At 36.7% G+C, this 24,396-nt stretch overlaps 1 protein-coding gene across 4 annotated transcripts in view; it reads left to right on the forward strand.

The window, feature by feature from the left end:
- Nucleotides 1-679: 679 nt before the first annotated feature.
- LOC110833912 (ras-related and estrogen-regulated growth inhibitor) overlaps nucleotides 680-24,396 on the forward strand; it is a 38,872-nt gene continuing 15,155 nt past the window's right edge. For 2 of the 4 annotated variants that reach the window (XM_022072509.2, XM_022072533.2), the window contains exons 1-2: nucleotides 19,293-19,486; nucleotides 20,520-20,751. In XM_022072509.2, the coding sequence (XP_021928201.1) occupies nucleotides 20,643-20,751 (109 nt within the window). In that variant the 5' untranslated portion in view covers nucleotides 19,293-19,486; nucleotides 20,520-20,642. Of the gene's footprint in view, nucleotides 800-12,617; nucleotides 12,729-19,292; nucleotides 19,487-20,519; nucleotides 20,752-24,396 lie in introns of those variants that run through there. The other 2 variants (XM_022072519.2, XM_022072530.2) reach the window with 2 other exon arrangements.

Raw genomic sequence — 24,396 nt, forward strand, 5'->3', positions numbered from 1 at the left:
TTTTCCATTAAGGATTTAAATACATGTAAGAAAGTTTAAAATTCCTTGTTTCTTAAAGTAAAGTTAGAGGTCAAAGTGATGTGTTATAGATGGAAGATCCCCCCAAAAATTACGAATCGTGGAATAAAAATTGGAAAAGTTCTATAAAGGTAGAAATTGGTAAAAGTTAAAAGAAAATATATTTTCAACAATAATAAAATTAATATTACTTCAAGAACTGGAGGGTGTGACAGTTTGAATAACTGGTATATTTATTAAATTATTTCTCAGTTTAATTAAAAGTCATTTTCATGGCATACACCACCTGTGGCCCCAGAATTCGCCCCCTTAAAATTGTTTTATATGCCAAATTCTTTCTTGTTTTTCATCTTTTTCCTATATCGCGTCTCGACTTGGCACAAACACGCACTATTACATCTGACGTGTAATCGCGAAGCATTGAACACCCTGTATCATATTACAGCTTAGATATTCCTGCTCTGAGTAGTATCGTAGCCTCTAGGAGCGATCACACTATGGCAATATCTATCAGCAACAGGCTCTGAAAATCCACTTCGTTCCTTCCCGGCATGTCTTCCAACTTCCTCCTGGCTGGCTGGCTAGCAACGAAACAAATTGGACGCATGCGTCGTCCGAGTGTCCAACGACGTCGCTGTACGCGATGCTTTCAGTTAGACGCCTCCTCGCGTTACAGCCGGAAGTCGCAACTCTCAAGTGGGTTCAACCCGCTCCTTCGCCTCTCGGAATTGAATCCGAAAGCTCACTTCAACAGCTGCTGTTACAAGTCAAGAACGAAGAGGTAAGCTCTTTCTGATGTGAAGTAACATGTCTCCACTGTGGATAGTTTAGTTTACAATTCTTTGAATCCACAAGGGACACACTGAAATACGTACAGACGTAATTCAGTAATCGAGTCGTAGGCAAAGCATTTTTATAAATGTAAAATAAATAATTATTCTGTAAGTTAAATTATGTATCAGGCATTACAATCTTCAAATTGTTTATGTCCTTGAAGTTTCTTGCCCTAGGGAATAACAGATTAAGTGAGTCTGAGAAAAGATTGTTCAATAGAACACATTCTATTTGTAGGTCCGCCTGAGATAGAACAAATGACAGAAAAAAAATACGTTGAGGAGTTTCATAATTTGAACCCCTTACCAAATACAAAATCAATGAGGATAAGTTTAACAGGGCGTGTGGAGTAGCGAATCTGATTAAACCGGCTGATAATGTGCTCCAATGGCGAGATATTAAGAAAAAAAATTAATTATTACTTCACACTTTTAGACAATAAAACTTATCATAATAAAACTTCATATAAAATCTCGTGTTTGAGATTATAAGTAACAATGACAAGCTTCTTACAGCTGGATCAGATATCATAATTAATCATTATGCAGAACAGCTTTTTCCAAAGTGCAAGCCGCGCCCCCTGGGTTGGGGATCGGGGAGAGCAAAGATTCTTAGAGGGACAAATGACCTAATTATAATATATAAAAATTTAAAACAAAAATCTACATTAAATTACAATTTAAAAGATAGTGAACTTCATAATGCATCATTAAAGTTTGTTAATAATTATTTCTTAAATTGTTAAATCAAGTGATAAGTTATTTAGATACTTTGGGGGCTCAAAATTCTTATTCACATTAAGAATTCCTCGTACTAAATTCGAAAAAATTCTGTTATAGAAAAATATTTCAGGCCGCTCAATTTGATTTATCTTTTAAAAAAACTCAGTTACCTGTGGTCGCCAACACTTCATTTCAGTAGCAAATTCCGATACAATGGTTGTAATTAATTCTCAATTTAAACCAACGTTATCATTTCGAATTTTATACTTTTATATTACAAATTTAGTCCAGTGGTGCCTATATGTACCACATTCTTTTAACATTCACTAACTGCACATTTATCTCAAATCGTTTATTTGTTAGTCTCATATTAATCTCTCTGTAAACTAAGATTATTTACTTAAACAACATTTAAAATGTATTATCTAATACAGGCCCGTTGTTTTATTTGCGGTAAAAACTGAATATTTAAATATCATTCAGACGGCTTTCGAGCTCAAAATGAGTAACATAAGTAATTCTTCTAGTGAACGCAAATTCTGACAAGTCAGTGTCCAAACAGACACCCTATTTCAGTTATGTCCGTTTTAATATTATCCTTACATTTACGCCAGTTTATTCCAAATGGACTCTTTCACTCAAGTTTTTTTTTTTAAAAAAATAAATTTAGTACTCTATCGCGCATGCTACATGTTTCGCTCACCTGATCCTCCATGACTTCATCGCATTAATATTTTGTGGGTCACGTACAGAGCATAAAGTGTCTTATACCTCTAAAACCGAGACACATCTCAGTAATATATAAAATTCAGTCCGTACCGCAAAGAAAACACAACCCTTCACCATTACAAAGATCAGAGATTAACCTTATGTAAGAAAATTATTGCTGTTTACATTAAAAATCGTATGGCAACGATAAAAGAAAATTTTTAAACAAAACGTAGAGCTATTAAATGTTACAGCATGTGGTATATATAGTTGCCACTAGTTTTGAAGTGGTTTATATTTGTTCTTCCCGTCGGGTGAGAGATTATTTCTCGCCATTAAAGCAACAGTTAAAAATCCTAGTGTTTGTTAATGTACTCTTCACGGTTTTAAGCAAGAGAACGAAAGATATAAAATTCTGACAATTGAATAAAAATTTACTTGGATATTATCCATCGTCTAGTAAATATACAACGTAAAACGACGTTTCGGAGATGGGACTCTATCTCCGTCTTCCCATCTCCGAAACGTCGTTTTACGTTTTATATTTACTAGACGATGGATAATATACAAGTAAATTTTTATTCAATTGACTCTTCACCATCGTGAAGAAGTTTTAGATTTGATATATAAAATTCTGCATTAAACGGTACCACGCATTCCTTAAATCTAATCTGCCGTAATTTGTTCACGAATTCAATTTCCGTTTACTGCTGTCATTAGCAAACGTATAATCTCTGCCGCATTTCAGAAGTGTTTTTATTAGCAATCTTTATGTATGTTCCTTGTTACTCGAATAAAACACAGATACAGCTAATTAATGTTACTTAACGGTCTTCACTTAACACGACATTTTTCGGAAATTATATTTCCATCATCAGGTCAAAAAAAAATAAATATTCGTAAGATCCTCTAAGTCACAATATCAATTAGTTAAAACCATTGAAAGATAAAAAAATATATAAAAATTTAAATATTTTATTTCTTTGACCTGATGATTGAAATATAATTTCCGAAACATGCCGTCTCAAGTGAAAACCATTAATTAACATTAACTAGTTGTATCAGACTGTGTTTTATTCGAATATTTTTATATTTGTGAACGGCAACATGACACAACATTACTGCTATATATTCTTTATATATGGATTTTAGTGACAAATCGTAATAAAATTTATTCTCATACGGTTATGTGCGTTGCATTTTTTTTTCGAGTTTTATACTAATCAGTTTTATTTAAACCTAGAACATGCCGCGTTTCTGCTACGATAATCTACACTTTGATTACAACATTGCGATGTTACTCAAAGCACTGCCGAATTATCGTCATAAACAGGCGACGTGTTTAAAATGGATATTTATATAAAATGTTATTACAAAGTACATCCACCATTTAACATCTTCTTACACGAAGGATGTACGATGGTCAAATTTAAGTATAGTAGTGAGGATAAAAGAGGCGATATTTTGAGCCCTGGTATCTTTTAAAATTCTGTCAGCACCAACTCACAGCAAACTCATGTTAGGCCTTCCACATATCCTGCTTTGCCCCGGTCGATTTTCCCTTATCTCCTGAACATGTAAACGAAGTGCTGCCTGTGACGACACAATATATGGAACGTCGTGGTAGAATCTTTCACTTCGAACACAAAAATTCTCCACTGTAATATCCGATCAGCCATAAGCAATTCATTTTTTCTTTTCTCTCCCCCCCCCCCCCCAAGGAAATCACTACCCTCGAGTTTTTCCTGTACTACGTGAAAAGAGACCGAAATTTTTTCCAAACTCTTTTCAAAGTAAAATGAAACGGTGCTTATGAAAAATCGTATAGTCTATTTGGCGATCAGTTGACGTCGATAGTTATTTAAACAGTAAAGGGTGGAGGTGAAGTTGGCAGTTTTGTATGGATATATCCCATACAGTTATAAATAAATTATTATGGAAATGTTTTTTGTATTTTTCTTCAGTTGCCGAGTAACAAACGTGAATATGAAAACATTTCAACATACACACATACGTTTGCAAAATCACATATTCAGCTGTTGTTACCAACATAATATTTACTTACGGATACAGATCATAAATACGGATGTTCCAAAACTGAATATCCATTTTCATTACTGCGTCACAGATCTATAATAGATCACAGGTCTAAAACTTTGTTTAAGGGACGGTACAACTCTCAAGAGATAAGACTAATCTTCCACGTGACTTAAGATTGGCACTCCAAGACCAAACACGTGTTTCTGTTTGAGTAACAGCCCAGCGACCCCCCCCCCCCCCCATATTCATCAATCTGTGGGTTACTACACTGCTTCTAAGCATAACATTCTTCTATAAGCAAGCACGTGATCACTAACCCACTGTAATTTAGAAGCCCGCAACCTCTTCCATTGACATCGACAATCGTGTCCTCGACGTTAAATATCTCGATAGGAGATTGAAGACAAACTAATGGCGAGGGGATTTTAGCATCCACTCAACCCCTGGTTTATATTTTACGACTACATTAAACAAATAACCTCAATCATCGAGCATTCATTGAAACAGATTCACACATTCTTTTTCAAATTTAATGGAAATTAATATGAGATGATAAAGTTGCGTCATATTTTGATAAATATATATTTGTTTAAATCTTGTCAGTCTAATCACAATAAAATTCCTATTAAATATTAAAATATTACCATAATTAACATTTAAATATTTAAAATATATTAAATGATATCCTCTATCGAAATGTTCGATGTTCTAATGTAAATCGAACATTTCGATAGAGGATATCATTTAATATATTTTTAAATATTTAAATATTAATTATGGTAATATTTTAATATTTAATAGGAATTTTATTGTGATCAGACTGACAAGATTTAAACAAATATGGAAATTAATATCCCAACTTACATAATTTACCGTCTTCTGTTTCTCCCTGCTTATCACCATTTCACCGTGCACCATACAAATTATCACATCCCCCAAGAGGCGTGCTAAAGCCTCGACCAAGCGCCAAATTATCGCGACCCCGTCATTAAGTCAACGACACAAGATCCTTAGTTAGCATCTGATTCTAGCGGCGAAGTTCGTTAGATTACGCTCGTGTAAACTCGACTAAATAAACCTGGTAGGATTTGAAGTTCTCACGGCGTTGTATACGAAGATGGCTATCTTCTGGTTTGTAGCACCACCAGTGTATCCTAGAAGAAGTTTATCGACGTTTCAGCGATCCTTTCTGCCTCCATCATCAGGGCGACACAGCGCTACGACCCAGAAGACAGACATCTTCTTCCTATCGATGTTATTTCATTCACAAGTTTTGTGATTTTAACTCTCGTCATATCTCCAGGAGTTTTTTTTATCACTGTATTTAATTATTTTATTCATTCAAAATTACGTGACTATTCACCACTTCAATACCGAAGCATAACCAATCCTCCAGAGAAGACGTTAAGTCTATATGTTTCTTTAACCAAAGTGTTTTTTTCCGTGAGTCTGGCCGCGTAAATATTCACACGTCTCCGAAAGATCAGCTAAAAAAATTACTTGACTTGGAAATCCCAAGACCTTGGCCCGAATATGGACGGACTCTGAAAGAGTCATAAATTTTGTGTGCAATGAAAAAGCTTTAGTCTCCAAATGTGGGGTTTATTGCTAATTCCAAGTCGAAACGAGGGCATAAAGTAGTGTTAGCACTGTCTAGAGCTCCGCGCTACTTAGATCTGCGGTTCTAAACCACGTTTATATTTATCCTCAGGAGTTAAGTGAAGCTTCATTAGAACGGACACAAGATATACTTCATGCACTGTAAAACACAGGGCAAACAGTCATTAAATTAACTATCGGTGTTTAAACGTTTGTTTAAAATTATATCGTCCTTATATCAGAATATTGTTTTAATCTCAACAAAAACTTACCACTAAAAATTTCAGTTTGTTACAACGCAATTTACTTTTTCATTAAACCACGGCTGAAGACTGTCCCTTTGTTAGTTAATTATTGAAGCGTTTTTTCTTAGAATTCAAAACCGCTTAAAACGTTTTAATTCAAATTAGTATATTCACTCAAAAATGTAAAAACAACACATCAATATCATTCTTCTGGATAGTAACGTTACGTAGACCTATGAGTAGATACCGACGTTTCGTAGGAACATAGTGCCTCCACCTTCAGGGTTAAACACGGAGAAAGTACGTCCCTCCGAAACGTTTGTACCTAACTATAATAAAAGCAAATATGACTCACAAATATAGTTTTTTTAAGTAGGATTTGAGGTTTTGAAGGCGGTGGGTCTGAAGATTTCCGTCTTCTGGGTTGTTGCGCCGTGTAGTCTGGTACATCTATTAGACTACACGGCACAACAACCCAGAAGACAGCCATCTCCAAAGCTTTTTTAAACTAAACGATTAAATTTAAATCCAAATTACTCTACAGTTTGTTTCAAAGTTACGGCCACACACGAAACTCAATGACACGGTATTACTACATCGATTATCGCTACTCGTTACCACTTGTCATTCAGTTAATAATAGGTCACGACCATAACTACTGAAGGAAAAATAAATAGACTTCACAGCGAAGCGTGGGTGGAACCAAAGTGGACGGAGTGTTCCGAAATTCGCCTCAGAGAGCGATAGGTCTGCTTAAGAGGTAAACGCATGCAAAGTGATACGTTAAGTCCACAAACACCTGTCATTCTGAGAGCGAATACACACCGAAGCGTCCTGATATGTGGACTGAGTCTACAGACTTCTGTTAAGTCAACAGTTTTATGTTGAACACTTCAAGATTTGTACAGTCTCACTACATTATATTGACCACTGATGTATTGCGCACAGCGTCCATTCTTACAACCTCACTTGTTAAGGGCTTTGTGGGTCACTCTGCAGACAGTTTTGTATGAGAATTCGAGCATGGAGATTTTAACCATCGAAAATGGGCCACTTGGGAGATCTGAACGTAGATGAGTCGATTAAACTGAATATTACACAAATATGATTGGGGTGTAGACTAGCTTCGGTCCACTCAAAATACGTCCCAAAGGCGATTTCTTACAAAACAAAATAATTCCCTCAGGGTATTGTTAAAGGTGAAAAATGTCTTCATCAACTGAGATACTATCAGCTTTCAAAAATGCTCTTCGGTACAGTTAAGGTACACATATTGCTGTTAAGAATAGTTACAACCAGTTCAATTTATTTCAGTGCTGGAATCGCATAAACAAAACCATAATCATTCATTGATTTTAAAATATCATACATTATAAGGTCAATATTTAAGGTTAAACTGTTAAGAGACTGCACATGCGACCACATCGTAAAAACAAAACAAACGCAGACTTCGTCATCACAGGCAAACATTCGACCAAGCCTATGTCAGGACCTCTTGCAATGTATTTGGCTGCTGCTTATTAAAATTACACTCTCGATAATGTATTCGTCTCTATAGGAACAACGCTAACTTCTGGGTGATCTGTAATTATTCAGATATTGACGTCCGTGTGTTTATATGGTAATAGTGTTTAAATATAAACTGCAGTTAACATACGTCAGTACGTTTATTGATTACACATTCGAACCAAACAGATCATTTTTATAAAATTTAATTTACATATAGAGAACTATATTACAGCTAAAATATAACTAACATGCTCACAACCAAACCAATATTTTTATGGTAACCACAAGAAAAATTGATAAATACAACGATTACCTTTATTTTATATGTTTATTTAACGACGTTGTCACGAGCTGAGATTGCACAACGATGATTAATAAAAAAGAAATTAGTACAAGGAAGGGGGAAGATCGTGGCCTAATTTAACGTACAACTTCGGAATTTTCCTGAAGGGGCTGTGAAGAATTAAGAGACACGTAAGTCAGGAAACGCAGTCTCCGAGCCGAGGTTTGAAACCGGGACTTCCAGGATACGAACCAGGGGTGCTAACCACTCAACCAATGACGCTCTGTAAATACAGTGTCTTTTTCGCCTGTACGGCTAATGCCAAAGTTGATGCACTGAAAATATTTCTTCTCAGTCATTTGTATGAAAGTGTTTCAACGATTTAATTAATTTTGTGTAGCAAATAAGTTAACAAAGGCCTGAGGAAACTTCAGTGAGAACCATCGCGAACACCTGCCGATCTAGAGCAGAGTTCATGTTAGGTCGTCCAGAAATCAAAACATGAGAGAAAAGGCGAAGTGGAGTGGAATTTGCTCAGAAAATTCTATATCAGAAGCTTATTCAATTCTAGCCGTAATTGATTCGTTTAATCTAAAAAGCACTGACCCGTATTTCAGGCGGAAAAAAAACCTTTTTAAAAAAATATATTCTTTTTATTACTTCGTAACCTGAAGAGAAGACAGAACAAGGAAAGGCTTAAAATTTTGGACTTTTCACCAGCTTTTATTAAAACTATCACACACAGGAGGACGAGATGGGTGGGGCATATAGCACGCACGGTGAGAAAAAACAAAAGAATGCATAATCGCAGTCGCAAAACCTTAATAAAAATGTCAAAACCGTAATTAAAACAGAAACGCAGTAAAATCTCTTGCTGTCTGAATCTTAATCAAAGGACATGTTTTAAAATATATTTCACAATTAACGTTCTTTAACGTACAAAGTACGGATTACAGTTGTGTGAAGATATTGGGTGTTTGTCCTGATGAAAGCAGTGAAGAAGGAGACAATTTTGGGTGTTACAATGTTAAAAGGAAATTGGTTTCAGGTCCACGGTTTAATTACATTTTGAACGCCATGAATACCACACTGAACCACGAGATTTCACGTACAAACTTTGAAAATCACAAATTTAGGGTCGAAGTCCCTTATACGTCTAAAATACGACACTTTAAACTTACACACTGGTCAAAGTAAAAAAGCTTAACAGATCCATTTTTACGTAACAGGCCTACACAACAAACATGATTTTCCGTCTTTTCGCCGGAGTAAGAATTTTGAAGATAAATCTGTTTTTAAACATCATGTGACTAATATCAGAGATTCAACAAATCATTCTCTGTATCAGGAAAGTCCTTTCACCTTCCATTTTTTTAATTTTCTTTAAGACGTCAGTTAAAATATGGGAATTTCAGAAAACTTATTCAAATAATTTATCCAGGATTTATTACATTTCGGTTACAATAGTTACGTCACTAAAACTATACATGTATCAAATTCTCAGACTTAACCCTTTGAAGCTCGAAGTTTGTTTGAATATTATTTAAGAATTCAGTCCGTACCGCGAAGAAAACACAACTCTTCACCATTACGAAGATCAACTGGTTAACGCTGTTTAAGGAAATAATCGCTGTTTACTACGAGAATTATAAAAAAAACACCAATACAAAATGAAAAGATGCCGACTGTTCAAACAGGTGGTGCGTATAGTTACCAGTGGGCTTCAAAAATTTTAATTATAGCCGGAATTGCGGTTTAAATGCGTGGCAGGAAGTCTAATACCAGTTCGATCAACCAGAATAAACACGATGAGCCTTATTGGTTGATACGTGGCCTTCAGTCGACGAACTGAGTCCTCTAGGTTACAGGGAAGTTGAGACAATCCAAACGCCAATTTCGAGAAAATAGTGCATTAAAACGGAGAATGACTCATGCATAAGCAACAGTTTCCGCGCTTACGTGTTCTGTTTTAAACTAACGTTTAAACTTTTTTTTCCTGAACCGTATGCACACTCTGGATACGTTTTGTTAACGACATTCTATCCCACGGGATATGGTTGTGAAACAGTTGAGGGGCTCTGCGTTCATCTATACAATGTTATTTATATATAAATACATTTTATTTTAAATTTCTGTATATAAAATATGCACTTTTGTTAATGTTTGTAGTGTGATTAAGTTTTAAACAACATATTTGTACTTTAAATAAAAATTTGTCTCTAATGCGATCGACAAAAATTTCAAAACATTCTAAAATATGACTGTACATCTTACCACTCTTGTTAATTTAGCTGAATATGAAACTGAGTAATTTAAAGTTGAACTTAACGTCTTTAAGAACAGACTTGCAATGTTACGATGTCGTATTTTATCTACAAGATTTTATCTTTCCAGATAATTTTAAGTATAAATAATTCAGCTCGTTACTCTCTGATGCCAGACAGACACTTCGCTCGCACCAGGTTAAAAATACGAGAAGATTAAGTGAGCAAATTTACCTGACTTACAGGTGTCACTCCAGACGATCGCTTGGGACACAATTCCAAACAAAGACGCTGCACTGAGCATCGGAACTTTTATACCATGATCTAGCAAATTAAACTTCGTCTCACCGATTCCATAATCCGTCACGCCTTACACCACCGTCTGCAGATACGTGCAACACATACTCAACATTGCATTACACTCCATGGCTTGGAGACCGATTAAATTGTTGTTCAATAGTGTGGCAGCACAGTCAGTCTTGCGCGAACACACAAACATACAGTCTTACGTTCGCAAGTCAGAAGTGATAAGAAAACAATGTATTAGTGACAATTATGATATCGCGTAACCGATAATTGCCGAATTATCGCTTTTGACTTGGCGCGCGTAGGTAAAACCACGATACAATAAGACACTTGGTAGGATAATTTTCTACCAGGCTTTGACTTTCGCTGATTTCCGCCATGGAAAGGCTTCTAGACAAATAGGAGCAAGGTTGAGACGACCGTAAGCATAAACACTTTCGCGAGCATATTTTAGTGTTCCCAAGTCCAGTCACATAAGAATTCCATAATTAAATTTTACGTGCAAAATTAAGAGTTTCTGAATGTAACAGAGTGAGGCACACTTAATAGATTCCACCGGGTTTTAAATTGTTTATTTATTTATAGTTTATTAAACGACATTTTTTCAGTAGCTCAGACTATTAGACATAGAATGAAAAAAAAATGACAGTGAACAATGAATTGGAAAGGATGTGGAAGGAAGCGGTCGTGATATAATTTAAGCTACTATCCAGGCATTTGCCTGGAGGGACTGAGGGAAACCACGAAACCTCTGAGTCAGAGTAGCCGGTCACAGGGCCGAGTTTTAATAAGAGTTCGTTACAGACGTTTCATATCGCATCCTTTCGGGAAGTAATTAAATTACTTACGAGCAGAGCAATTTCATTTCAAGAAAACCGTGCACTTCAGCCAGTACGCACAGACCGAAAACTCTCTTTTCTTCATGTCCTCCGTCTCCAGCGAAGAGCGTCTGACAAAAGACAGATTTAAGAAGAAATGCTCCTTCCGGCGAGGGTGGTGAACGAAATCCCCCGAGGTCACTGAATTAGAAAAAGGCAGTAGTTATTTATTCAAGGAGAGGTTCTGGGACAGACCCAGCACACTGCGAGGGTTAACTGCGGGGTGAGGGGCTAGCTGAATTACTTCGAGCCTGGTGTTGCGGTTTGTATGAATTTCACACTACAAGAACGCGGTTTTACTTTGAAGTAGACCACAGGCAGCTGTCAAATAGTCACACAATCTGGTTTAGCATGAAACTTGATTCGCGCAATCGGGGGGGGGGGGACGGGGGAGGTCAAGGCCTCGTGTTTAAGCCACAAAACCTCCCTGACCCCAAGGACACAAACATCAGAATGCTGAAGTGTTTGAAATAAAATAAAGTCTTCACTTTGCTGGAGTGGAATTAAAAAAATTCACGGATTCTTAAATTCGAGAACTAGATGGAGAAGGTCAGCTTCACGCCTCGGTCCGTTTTACCCCGTTATCTACTCGGCAGAAGGGTAGGTGGATAAGAATAGAATAAAATGGTGTATAAACAAAAGAACGAATATATTAAAGTTTTTAAGAAATTCTTATACACTGAACCATTTTGCAGAAACTTGACAATGTTTAAATTTAATGTCATATAAAATGCCGGATACATATGTTATAAAACGAAACCAAATTCATGACGATGTTGGTCTTCTGCGCAGTAACACCGTATGGACTTGTCGGTAGATACCAACGTTTCGGAGGAAAATACTGCCTCCATCATCAGGGCTAAATTGACATTTACACCACTTTAAGAACCTCAAATCACAAAAATATTCCCCCTCTACAGCCAAATTTCGTCAAAATCCGTTTAGAAGTTAATTAGATGCAGTCTGTGTGGAGTAGTGGTTCTCTGTTGCAACTCCTCCTGGCACAGCGGCCTGTAATAAAGCTTAACTCGCAAAGTACGACGGATTTCCTGCCCTATTGTTGGTGCTCCATTAATATTGGCACCCTGTCGTCTTTATAAAGTCTTGCTGTCTCCAAACCCATGCGAAAATGATGAATTGAAGTTTCTTCAGTGATGTTCATAGCAGGACACGTAGAATATAACATCAATAAGTCTTCGAGCTAGCCGGAGGTCAGAGACGCTGTGTGGACTGAACAAAGCCGATACTTGAGAAGTCGTACCGGAAACAGATAGATATCCAATCCACTGCTTCGTATGGCATTAAACCTGTGAAGCCAAATGGTAATTATATATACCATCTACTTCAACGATCAGTAAATCTGCATTTTGTATTTATGTATTTGTGTTTACTGAGATTCTCAGAATAAACAGCGATTATTTCCTTAAACAGCGTTAACCATTTGATATTTGTAATGGTGAAGCGAGGTGTTCTCTTCGCGGTACGGACTGAATTCTTAAATATTATGTACGCAGTGCGTGTCTCATTATAAACAGCGATTATTTCCTTAACCGGCTGATCTTTGTAATAGTGAAGTGAGGTGTTTTCTTCGCGGTACGGACTGAGTTCTTAATATTATTCAGACGAACTATGATTCTCGGTATAAATATCGATTATTTCCTTAAACAGCGTTAACCATTTGATCTTTGTAATGGTGAAGAGTTGTGTTTTCTTCGCGGTACGAACTGAATTCTTAAATATTATGTACGCAGTGCGTGTCTCATTATAAACAGCGATTATTTCCTTAACCGGCTGATCTTTGTAATAGTGAAGTGAGGTGTTTTCTTCGCGGTACGGACTGAGTTATTAATATTATTCAGACGAACTATGATTCTCGGTATAAATATCGATTATTTCCTTAAACAGCGTTAACCATTTGATCTTTGTAATGGTGAAGCGAGGTGTTCTCTTCGCGGTACGGACTGAATTCTTAAATATTATGTACGCAGTGCGTGTCTCATTATAAACAGCGATTATTTCCTTAACCGGCTGATTTTTGTAATAGTGAAGTGAGGTGTTTTCTTCGCGGTACGGACTGAGTTCTTAATATTATTCAGACGAACTATGATTCTCGGTATAAATATCGATTATTTCCTTAAACAGCGTTAACCATTTGATCTTTGTAATGGTGAAGCGAGGTGTTCTCTTCGCGGTACGGACTGAATTCTTAAAATATTATTTAGACGGGTTTTGAGAGAAACGGCAGAAATTCATTTTAAAACACTGTCTAAATCTTTTAAACTTAATTGGTTCCTTCTTCCACTCTTACTATCTTTTTCTCCATCCTCCCTCTCTCCATTTCTTCTGTTCTTCCTTTAACAAATCCGTCACGGACATTTCAATTCCAGAGACAATTCTACAGCATGTTAAATTAAATCTAAGAACAATAGAGATTACATCTGAACTGTACACAACTTTTTAATTATTCATAGTAGCTTTCATTAGAACCTTAATTAAAAGTTACAAGAGTACAGTTTTAAATTGCCTGCATATTGTAGATTGATTTGAACAATTTTAGCTTCCATATTTATAAGCAGATACATTTTGCGACAAAACGCTGAAATCTTCTGGGACATCATTTGGATGGAAATCGTGTCTCGCGCCAAGGTAATTCCCTACAGACGGTCGTATTTTAACTCTTCACATCGGAATATCCCGGCCTGCATCCCACAGATTTACAGAAAATAAATATAAGATTATACTGAAAGTGTTCGTTTTTTTAAAAAAAGAAGTTTTTTAAACAAGAAACTGTACTACGGCAATTTTATATTAGTTATTATAATTGCGCCACATAACGATCGCTTTATGCATTAAAGAGGTACCAAGTACCGAAACAACGGTGGATAAACCATAATTCTCTTTTACAAAACTAGTCGCAAACTACAGAAGAAACGAAAAGGATAGACCAAGACCCGGATAGAAAATTGATCCGGAAAACGAAATTCAATGCGGTGATGTTCGTTATATCGGTCTGGCACGGGTTATCGTGGGGGGCGGGGGGGTGCTTAAAACAGGCCTCGTGATGGACGAGGAAAACGAGCTGCTACCTACCAGTGAAGTTATTCATAGTTTAATGCGTAGAGTAGCGTTTCGAGGCTCGAAAAAAAATGTTCCAGTTTAATTGTTCGCAGAATCTGTAATCCCCAGCGTGGGATATAGAATTCGTTCGTTCCAGGAATTGCGTAGAATACACTGCCGTTTCCAATATTCCCACGCAGAATCTGGTCGCAGTTTATAATACATCGGAATAAACATCACCGAAGAGCTCGCATTCAGAACACAGTGCTACATTGCCTTTAAATGAACCACTTCTTATTTTAAAATTCCCACAAAATCATCAATTTGAAGCACGAAAAAAAATATAGAGAGAGAGAGAAAGTAGTGAGGGGCGGGGGGTTGCGATAGGCACCACAGTTTTAACGGGGAATGGGACTAATTTTGATTTTGATTTACGAAAGTTCCCAGACAGTGCTCACTCGCCCTCTGGTAGAGATTGGTTTAGTAAAGGTGATACATTTGGAAGCATAAGGGTGGGGTAATAGCTAAATAAAGAGTACTTAAATACCTAGTCCGTACCGCGAAGAAAACACAACACTTCACCATTGCAAAACATCATCTGGTTAACGCTGTTTAAGGAAATAATCGCTGTTTATTGAGTGAATGATACGAAATCTGTAAATATATTCTTGGTAAAACGAATAATTACTTCATATTAAAGTACGGGGTGTAAAAAGTTAGCACTGTGTTTTAAGAGGGCAGTAAGCTGGTTTACGTATTAATTTTTATTGTTGAATAATAACACTGTACGAAGCTACGCCGTCATTAAAAAGAGCCACTTTCTAACATTGATAGCTGATGATTATAAAGGACGCAGAACGAGTTAAATTGCTCGCTCAAAAAACGGGTAACAACTTCATAGCTTGCTGTATGTACCCAGAGTTTTAATCATGTAATCAGTATATATATAGAAAATTCTCAGGAATTCTTTCGAAATGGCTGAATGCATTTCTTCGAATTTTGAAGCCTCAAATTAGCTCCTGAAATCCATTCACTCAGTTTGTAAATAAATCACCGCTTTTCATGAACACCAGAGGTTCATTACCGTATTTACAAGAGACCACCAGTGGATAATTTATTCCTTTAGATGAATAACGTTCAAGCGAACCACAAAATTAGTTGCCGGATTCTACCACAGGCAGTTAACCTACATTTGAAATTGCTCTGTATCAATGTCGAGAAAAGATTTCAAGCGATAATATGCAGATACAGAGAGCATTTCCTCGAAGAACGCCCGGGGGAGGAGAAACGAGCAGAAACTGTTGTAAATGAAACAAAACTTCAAACTTGAAGCGACATGTACGAGAAGCGAGACCTTATATTAGCAAAAGCACTTTGTTACAGTATTCACAGCGATTGACAACAAAATTCAGATTTCTTTTTGTAAAGCTATGAGCTGGATGCGCTTAAGACATTAGAGATCGACTCACTACACCGTTTTTAAGACAAACGTTTGGCCAGATGATGACAATGACGTCGAAACATGTCGACAATAAATTTCAGGCCTAATTTGTACGCAATTAACAGTTTATTTGTAAAATAGATGGTAATTAATTATGTAACAGAAAAAATAATTATAATATTATAGAATATAAAGTAAAAATATTAATTTTTATCTCCCGTTGTGTATGAAATAAATTGTTTGAAATTGTTAAAAAAATTTGGAGTAAAATTATGTACAATATAATGTACAGTCGACGATATTCCCGAGTGTGTACTACTAAGAATATATTTATGGAAAATATTCCATTTATGTGAGGTATAAAAACTGTAAAGCCCAATTGAGTTTGAACGAAAACCCCATGAAAAATTCATGAGCTAGGTTTCAGTTCTCATACGAGCTGAATACTAAGGAACGCCACTGATAATATTCACGCTCAAAATTTTCCAAAAGGGATAAAAATTACTTTTTAATGATTTTGTAGATTTAATCATTCAAAGTTTGTTTTGACTGAAAACAAATTTATTCAAAATAATTAAACAAAAAAAAAAACAATCAGACAGCGACATGGTTATTGCGTCTAGTGAATAAACAATCTTTAAGTGAATTTCTTACCCAAAGGCTTTCGTATATTTTTGTACATCTCCTAGGATTTACATTTAATGCTTACCAACCGTAAACAATTAGTGATTAATTACTTTATGAATATTACTGACATCTGTCTACGTCTCTCTGCATTAATTTGTTTATCTTTGCCTTTTATATCGTTAATTCAATTACACATCTAATATGGACAGACAGACAGACAGACAATGCATCTTTCAAACACACAACGTGATTTAAGAAACAAAACATTGGCTTCTGTATGAAGTATTCTACAACTCCTACAACATTCTCTTATTTCTTTCTGTGAAATTGTTGAAAAATTTGTATAATTCTACCAGTGTTTTAAATTTGTAAGAATATTCTATGGAATATCTTATTGGAAAAATGTAGTCTTAGCCAGTATCGATAATCAGTCTATGGAATTTAAATCGTTGTAAAACAAAAGATTTGACTGATCGGAAAGCTGATGTTACAATCAAAATTCTTTTATCAAGTCATTGCTACGCCTTACGTATAAAATTACATTAGCCCGAAATATCAAAAACGTAATTTCAGACCATAATTATCAATCCACTGAAAATGGTAAACATGACCTACATTCACTGTTTACTTGTCACCTACGAGAATATTAACATAAATCAATGTGTTGACGTACCTTCTGTCAGTAATTAATTTAGTATAAATGGTGACTGCATATAAAAACGCTGGCATTGCTAATATTGGATGATATCTGATGCCTGTGTTTATTATTACGATGCTGACGACACAAACTTGTAGTTGTCACTACCGCGTATCAGCATGATGGATGCCAGTTTCTCGCGCCGTGTTCGTAAGTGTATAAGAAATTTTTAAGCGTTATTAAAATGTATATGAGCCGGGATAGCTCAGTCAGTATAGTGACTAGCTACGGGCTGGACGACCGGGGTTCGATCCCCGACGGGGGCAGAGGATTTTTCCTCTAGCCTCTGCGTCCAGACCGGCTCTGGGGCCCACCCAGCCTCCTCTACAATGGCTACCGGGGTCCTTTCCTGGGGGTAAAGCCGGCCGGGGCGTGATGCTGACCACTCACCCCCCCATCTAGTGCCGAGGTCAGGAAAGAGTAGGAGCTATACCTCCTCTCCCCCCAAGCGCCTACATGGCGTATAGTGGGACAAACTTTACTTTACTTTTATTAAAATGTATGAAATAAATAAATAAAAGGAAAATCGAGATATTTTAGTCTGCAAGTTTCCTTTTAGAATCTCGCCGGATTTAGATCAAATTTAGTATTTTACGTATCGTTAAATTTATTTTGGTTTACATCGGCTAAACACAAATTCAACTTCCCTTTTTCTGTCTTAAGTACTAGCATGAGAATCTAAATAATATTTTCTACATTTTAAAAGTGTTGTGTGACACAGGCCTTAAATTTTGCATTTTAAATTACAGACTTATTTAGTGGTTTAATAAGCTTTTTAGCCGAATTGCATTTCACTAAGTGACTACCAAAGTCAAGAGCAGATAATATATGCGGTTCAGTAAATCTGAAAATTGTCACAGTTTTATCCTTAATCGTAGTAGTAAAGATTCTGTTATTGGCAGAAAATTATCTATCGGAAACCTTCGTACTTTTCTAAAAGACCAGAAAAGAAGCATCTACCTGAAATTGTGATACTCGTTTGACCATTCAAAAAATTCCGCGTATTTTATGGACTGCGTTCGTCAAATTAAGGCACTGAACTCAGTCTTGAACCGATTTGCATGCAGATTCTGATTTCCTGGATTGAAGTCCTCTTTTGTCGATGATTACAGAGATTTTTAAGGAATTATCTTCCTTTGATTTCAGGGTTCCAAGGTAACGCAGGTATCTAAATAGTTAATCCGCGCGTGTGGCGCAAATCCTGAATTATTTTCCTACGTCATTCATCCTGTTGTTTATCAATACAATTAAATCAGCTAATAGAAATTACAGCAAACCCGTGCAACTTTGCAGAAAATAATTTGCAGCATTCGCCTACAGCTTCATTCAACTGTACGTGAAACAGAACACGCTCAGAACGTGTTATTTCAGACGTGGGGGTGAATTACGAGCGGGTGGTTGCTACTTGAAGTGAAAAATTAGGATCGTTCTTATTTTAAATAAATACTTCAGTAGACAAATTAGCCTGAAAAGATGTGCGACCATGCAGTCACATTAATTAAACTTATCATCTCATTTTCTCATTCCACAGACGACTAATCCGTGCTATATTATTTTAAGTATCTGAAAACGCTTTAATAAATTTCTCTCGGGCTACCAACCGTGTCACGTGCTTAAAAGTCTAGAAATCCAATGTTCTTGTCCTCAGTTTACTGACGTGGCTGGAGACCGAGGCTGTCTCATGAGAGCGCTGTTTGTGAAGAGTTGATTGGGTCCCTTGCTAAAGGTTTACACTCAAATATCTTGATAAAATTAGTTTATAACCATGCACAGATAATGCAGCTATAAACACAGCATTCTTGACCTCAGCGCTGGGGGAAAGAAGATGGGGTATGCATCAGATAGGAGACTGGGTGGGCAGCAGTGCCAGTCTGGAGAATATAAAAATCTCTTTCCCGTGGCGGAAATCGAACGCCCGTATTCCACCCCATAGCCTAGTCACTCTTACGTAATTATTGATAACGATTCCATTTCGCAACATTGCAAGATGCTGGCCTCGCCGGCTATCAATTACTGCGATAGTCAAAGTGTCCAGACCTGTTTTAATGTGACCCGAACAATGAAGCATAAATTGTATCAGTTCGGCCTCTGAGCTGGAGCTGAGCGGACACTTTGGCTACGGACCGTGCGAGAGACATACATTCGTCTTATGCAGAGTTATCTGAGACTGATTCATCGGAGAACAGCTGTCACAGCTCTGCGGTGCTATTGTAATTTAATACTTCGGTAAAATCTGAGGCGAACGGGATGTTGTACAGGTAAGGTAAAAAGGATATAAACACTTTATAAGAACTAATTTTTAGAATAAAACAACTTAATTAAATTATTATAAAGAATATTGTGATATAAATACTTGAATTTCATAAGCTGACGTATTTTACTTGTTTTTTTTATAATTTTAGTGAGAAAATTAAACATATTGGGGAGAAAATTTGGTTCGAAAAAAAATCACAAAAATGCAAAATGACGATCTTTAGAATTTGTAGAATTTTTTAGTCATGTATTATTTGTGTGATGAAATCCACTGAGGATAAGCTGGACTGGAAAGAAAGCACGCACTGTAGAAACAGAAAAAAAAATTATACAAAATTTCGAGGCTCGCTGCATTCATCACTGTAAGAGACAAAGATATAGACTCTCGCTCAATCAAATTAATTGTTCTGATTGTAATTAAAGAACAAGACCGACCCTTCCTAACGTCACTAGCACAGACGTGACAAAATAAGATTTACAACAGCCTCTGTTCAATCACCCCTCCACTGCGAGATTAACACAAATTAACACGACACGACTGCAGACACCACGCCTCAGCCCCATCAAAAAAAAACGACTAAACTAACACAACCGATCTACGAAAAAATGTTACGAAAGGAATTTATTGCTTAGATACCAACTGTGCGAAGTATTTTATTTGAAAAGAAAGTCGATTGGTTGAGATGTCAGTTCAGCCGATGATAACATTTCTGTAGGTTTGCAGTAATAACGTCTAATTCCTGTTTGAGACGAGGGTTGTGACGAGAACGCGTGACCTTAGGTCACAGGAAGTAAATGATGGCTTGAAACAAACTGCGCAGAGAAATTTTATAATTTCTATTTCTCACCAAATTCTATGCCTATTAAGATGACGAAATCAAGGAGGATTTCATGGGTGCAACATGTAGCACGAATGGGAGATATGATAAATAAGTTTTATTCATAAATAAGAAGGGACATTGCGGGACTGAGTGAATTATTTAATAATATTTAGATGGGTTTCCGGAAGTTAACTCGCATTTCTGTTTGTTCTTTCAGGGACAGAAGATGAGTCCAGAACATGACGTGAGGTGACGGAAGCAATCAGACCGGCAACTCCCTGCTTCAGAGGGTCTCGACCAGCCGCCAGTCCACCAGACACTTCACAACCATCGGCAAATTATGACGGCATCCTCATCACCAAAATCCTCATTCTGTAAAATCGGACTGTGTTCACGTCAGAAGCCTCTCAAGGTGATGGTTCTCGGTCAGGGCGGTGTTGGGAAGTCCGGTGAGTGCCTGGAGAAAATCTCGAATCCTGAAGCAGGATGTGTTCTGCATAACCTACGCATTAAGCCGTGTTATCTATCAACAGTTGGGAGTAATTCTGACAATTTCTCTCTGTTTCTGCTTCTAAATCTTCAATTCGCGATTAATAATGTCTTATAAATAGCTCACAATAGACCCTGATGATGGAGGCAGTACGTACCATATTACACGTCACTTCTGTTCTTATTTTGGAGGTCACGGATTCAAATCTCGGGCCCATGAACGGCTCTTATATTTTATGGCTTTCCTCAGGGCTTCCGGGTAAATTCTGAGATATAACTTTACATTTTTTTTCATTTCACGAAATGATTTCAATTCCCCCCATCTGAATGATTTATTTTGAAAATTCACATTTACAGTAGTACATCCCCTTCAGGTTTCCGACAAAAAATTTTATAAGCATTTCTCATTTTTCACAAGCCTTACATATTTTAATTTTAAGCAGGAAAAAATAACATACACGTAACACCAATAATGTCGATGGTCATCTGTAAGTAGGATTAGACCGGCTGTAGACCAGCTATCTGGTATGTATTTATACCTATGTCCTATTTGCGCAGTAAATGTGAAATTCTATCGGAACTCATCAACAGAGAAAGTATTTCAGAATTCTACACAGAATGCGTGTCACCCCTCACTCACTTTAGTTCATAGAACCATTAGATCTGGTGAACAGACACGTCATTTAAAGTAAAACTTCGATGTATAATCTTTGTAACGATCAGAATGAGAAATAAATAAATAAATAAATATATATTTTCGATGCTTTACAAATATATTTAAGGCCAGAAATCAATATACAGTCGCGCATTTGGACGGGCAGACAGTTAAAAACGTCATACGACAAAGGGGATTTTTTTTAAACGTAGAAGCTTTGCAGGAACACGGGGTTGTCATGACAGAATTCTAATTTTAGTGAAACTGGTACCGACGATGTATTGCGTCAGAATACAAAGTAGAATATAAATTAGCAATAACACGCGTACAGTGACAAGCAGGTAATTACATCAAAGCACTACGTTCGCGAGAGAAATAATTATAAACTAAAGTTAGCTTTACCTGTGTTATAACGTAATATAATCATATAAATGGCTTTAAAACAGTCCATCATTCCTCTTTATACAGACTTTATACTTTTAGCCTCGTGTTAACAGAGGTACAGAGGCTGGTGATAATCCTTTTTCATAGTTTAAACTACTCACCAGACTACTATGGTGATAAAGGCAAGGAAAATGAAATGATATAGGTACGTATCACTTGTGGAAGAAATTGAAAAATGCTTATAAATTTTTAATTTCAAAGTTTCAAGGTAAGAGATCACTTACAGAACTAGACGTGGATGGAAGGATAATTTTAAAATTACTATTACAAGAATTTTGTGGGCGTGTGGACTAGATTGAGCTGGCTCAAGATACGAACTGATGGCCACATCTTGCGAAGACGGTAATGGACCTTTTTGTTCCATAAGCGTTGGGGGGTATTTGTTGACTAGCTGAGTGACTGCTAGCTTCTCATTATAGAATCTGTAATTAGTCTGTGTTTAACCTCACAGATTATTTAAAGTAAAATTTAAAAACAAGCGTGCAAAGTGAAAATAAAAAGGCATGTCCAAGGAAGAATAAGGAAAAGAAAACTTTTTGATGACGTAAAGCGAATTTCTTACGGATGCAAATTCTAAAGATTTTCAAACGACGGATCAGAATTGTAAAGGATTAATAATTTACTCTGGGATGTTGCGCTGTTTTGTCTCCTAGCAGACGTTTCAGAGGTGTTTACTGCTGCCATCATCAGGACGATTATATGACTTTTATATAACTGGAAGATTCAAGCAAGATCTGAGTGTTCATCTGTAAGCCTAAACCCTGTTTTAAAACGATACAGAAGATAATATTTGTGACGTAACTGACGCAGAGAGATATGCAGAAATACAGATATTCGGGAAAAATTAAATTATACAATACTGCAAAAATGTATTATCGCTTAAACTGAAAGTATCATAAACTGTAGCTGACAAATATAATCACAAAGAATATTTCTTCCTGCCCTAGGCAAAACTTACTTTCAAATTTTGAGAGTTGTATTTCAATGAATTATCACTTAGAAATGAAATAATTTATTGGAAAATGTTAACCATTTCTTCTTACGTGATACAGGATTTAGAGTTAATTTTCTGTGAAAGGCGAACATTTTGCCTTGACTGTACCTATATTTTTACGATGCTGCCAACGTAGATCATTTTTCACTGAAAACAAATATTCCCTGTTTCCCCCCCCCCCCCCCCCCCCCCTTATGCTACTCAATTCAGAACGTTAACGCTGTGATGACGTGACATGAAATTTTCCTGAACCACACACAGAGAGCTAATTAGTAACGCCTCCGTAATATCTTTGCAGCTTCGCAGTAAAATGTTCTTCAGCGATGAAAAGACGAATGACAAGACCAAAAATAAATCGCCCATCTTTAAAATAAAAAAGTTTAAACGCGAAATAATCAGTCCAAGGATTGTCACTTCAACCCCTCGACTTGTTAGCTGATTTTGTCTCTCAAAATGCGAACAGAACTAATTTAAATAATTAAAAACAAACGCCTCTAATCTACCACAATCCTTCACGTCTGTTGTCCCATAATCACGTATTTGAATCTAAATTCTAAGCCTGGATTAGGACAGAACAATGAACATTGTCTGGACACCCGTTCACTGGGGCGGAGAGAGCTTTACAGAGTATCAGCTCATCGTGAAACAATAACACTTTCTGTGGGAGGCAATGCGCCGACAGTTTCAAACAAGTAGGTTTACTGCATTTCAGTGATGTTTATGTGGAAAAAATTCCATCAGCGCTGTCTTTTTCCTGGTTGTTTAAAAAGAAATGTGAGCTTATAAATTAAAACTGTAAGTTAAAATCCAAACTTTAGCGACACGTAAATTCGGCACTGTTGGGAAACTAAACCAATGTCTGCACTATGATTTTTATTTTTATTTAATGTTCTGTCTGACGACAGGTCCATATGAACAGGATCCTTCCATCCTTTTCTCGGACCGGGACCTGTTCATATACGTTCTTGGCAGATGATCCAGAAGTGGTTTGCCATTGCCTTCTTCTGTGTGTGAATGGAGTAATTGTTGGGATGCCACGGAGGAAAACTCCGTGTTGCCTAGACCACGGCCTTGCCCAACACAAGTTATAAATTCGGGCACCGCCGGGAATCGAACCCGAGACCCCAGGATTACAAGATTTTATTTTTTACGTGATACTAAAATAAATCGCCCGATTTTCGACCGGGGTTTTCTTAAAATAAACTACGCTGAAATAGTGAATTTCCTTATTCATGATAACAAACTTAAAAATATACATTCACTTTGACCTGTTTTCTATTATTTAACCCAGTGGGCATGGCGATTATTTTATGAAGTAAATGGTTGCCAAGCAACGGAAAAGCGGTAGATCGCTTTAATCCTGTATTAACTGATTGTGATCGCCCTGAAACCTGGCGACAGACTGTACAAAGATTTACCACACCAAAAAGATCTGCTAAGACCAAATTATATCGGTCTTACATTCCAGCAGAGCAAACACATGTTAGGAGTCTGATGGTCAGATATTAAGAA

This window comes from Zootermopsis nevadensis, unplaced genomic scaffold (assembly GCF_977971745.1).
Source record: "Zootermopsis nevadensis isolate Lab colony 2312 unplaced genomic scaffold, Znev_1.0 Znev_ptg000001l, whole genome shotgun sequence".
NCBI lineage: Eukaryota > Metazoa > Arthropoda > Insecta > Blattodea > Termopsidae > Zootermopsis > Zootermopsis nevadensis.